The sequence below is a fragment of the Pteropus alecto genome, unplaced genomic scaffold (genome assembly GCF_000325575.1).
Source record: "Pteropus alecto unplaced genomic scaffold, ASM32557v1 scaffold3, whole genome shotgun sequence".
Classification (NCBI taxonomy): Eukaryota; Metazoa; Chordata; class Mammalia; order Chiroptera; family Pteropodidae; genus Pteropus; species Pteropus alecto.
Window position 1 is genome coordinate 37,284,118 of NW_006442484.1, and position 777 is coordinate 37,284,894.

At 62.2% G+C, this 777-nt stretch overlaps 1 protein-coding gene across 1 annotated transcript in view; it reads right to left on the bottom strand.

Annotated features, from left to right (window-relative positions):
* Nucleotides 1-776, bottom strand: part of GRB14 (growth factor receptor bound protein 14) — a 112,993-nt gene extending 112,217 nt beyond the window's left edge. The window contains exon 1 of the mRNA XM_006921132.1: nucleotides 417-776. Coding sequence (XP_006921194.1) covers nucleotides 417-607 — 191 coding nt within the window. The 5' untranslated portion in view covers nucleotides 608-776. The remainder of the gene's footprint in view (nucleotides 1-416) is intronic.
* Nucleotide 777: the final 1 nt, after the last annotated feature.

Genomic DNA, 777 nt, shown 5'->3' on the forward strand with positions numbered 1-777 from the left:
AATGTCAATCCGTGCTTTGCTTTTCCAGGGTCGCAGTAAGACTTTATGTGGGAGGTAAACTCATTTATGCTACGATTTTTAAGATACATAAAATAAAAAGGGGTGCTTGTTTGTTTTTAAAATACAGGGCCACGAAGAAAGGAGGAAGATGGGTGGTCAGCCTGAAGCTCGGCCTCCTAGTTCACACCGATGAGACCGCGAGCTCTCAATGAAACGGTGATGCTATTTATAAGGCTCGGCGAGATCGCAATGTCCTGCTGATCCGGTAGAATCCAGCTCAAAGGGAATTGTCTTCAGAGACTTTCACAAACTTGGCCCAGCTCTGGGCACATGGCTCACCCCCCAGGACCGCCTCCTCACCCCCTCGCCGGCTGCCAACCCAGGACACTCCCCCGCGCCCTCGGAGGGCTGCCTACCTGTCTGCAGCACAGCCGCGGGTCCCGTCCGGAGGGGGCAGGAGCGCTCGCGCGTGCAGCCAGGGGGCTGGCGCCAGGTCACGGGCGTCGCCCCTCCCCTGGGCAGCGCCGCACACCTGGACGGCCAGCGGAGAGTCCCGGGCAGCCGCCCTACCCGCGGCTCTCTGCCCATCTTGAAGGGAAGTGGTCATTGTGGCCGGCGGGGGGTCTCGGGCGTCCTAGGAGACCTGGCGCGGGGGAGAAAGAGGTCGAGCGGCAGAAGGCGAGGTGCCTGTTCGGCTGCCCGTGCGCGCTGCAGGTGCGGTGGCCTCTCCGCCTGCGCTCCGGGCCCGGGCAGCTTAGAAGCTCGGCCGAGCAGTCG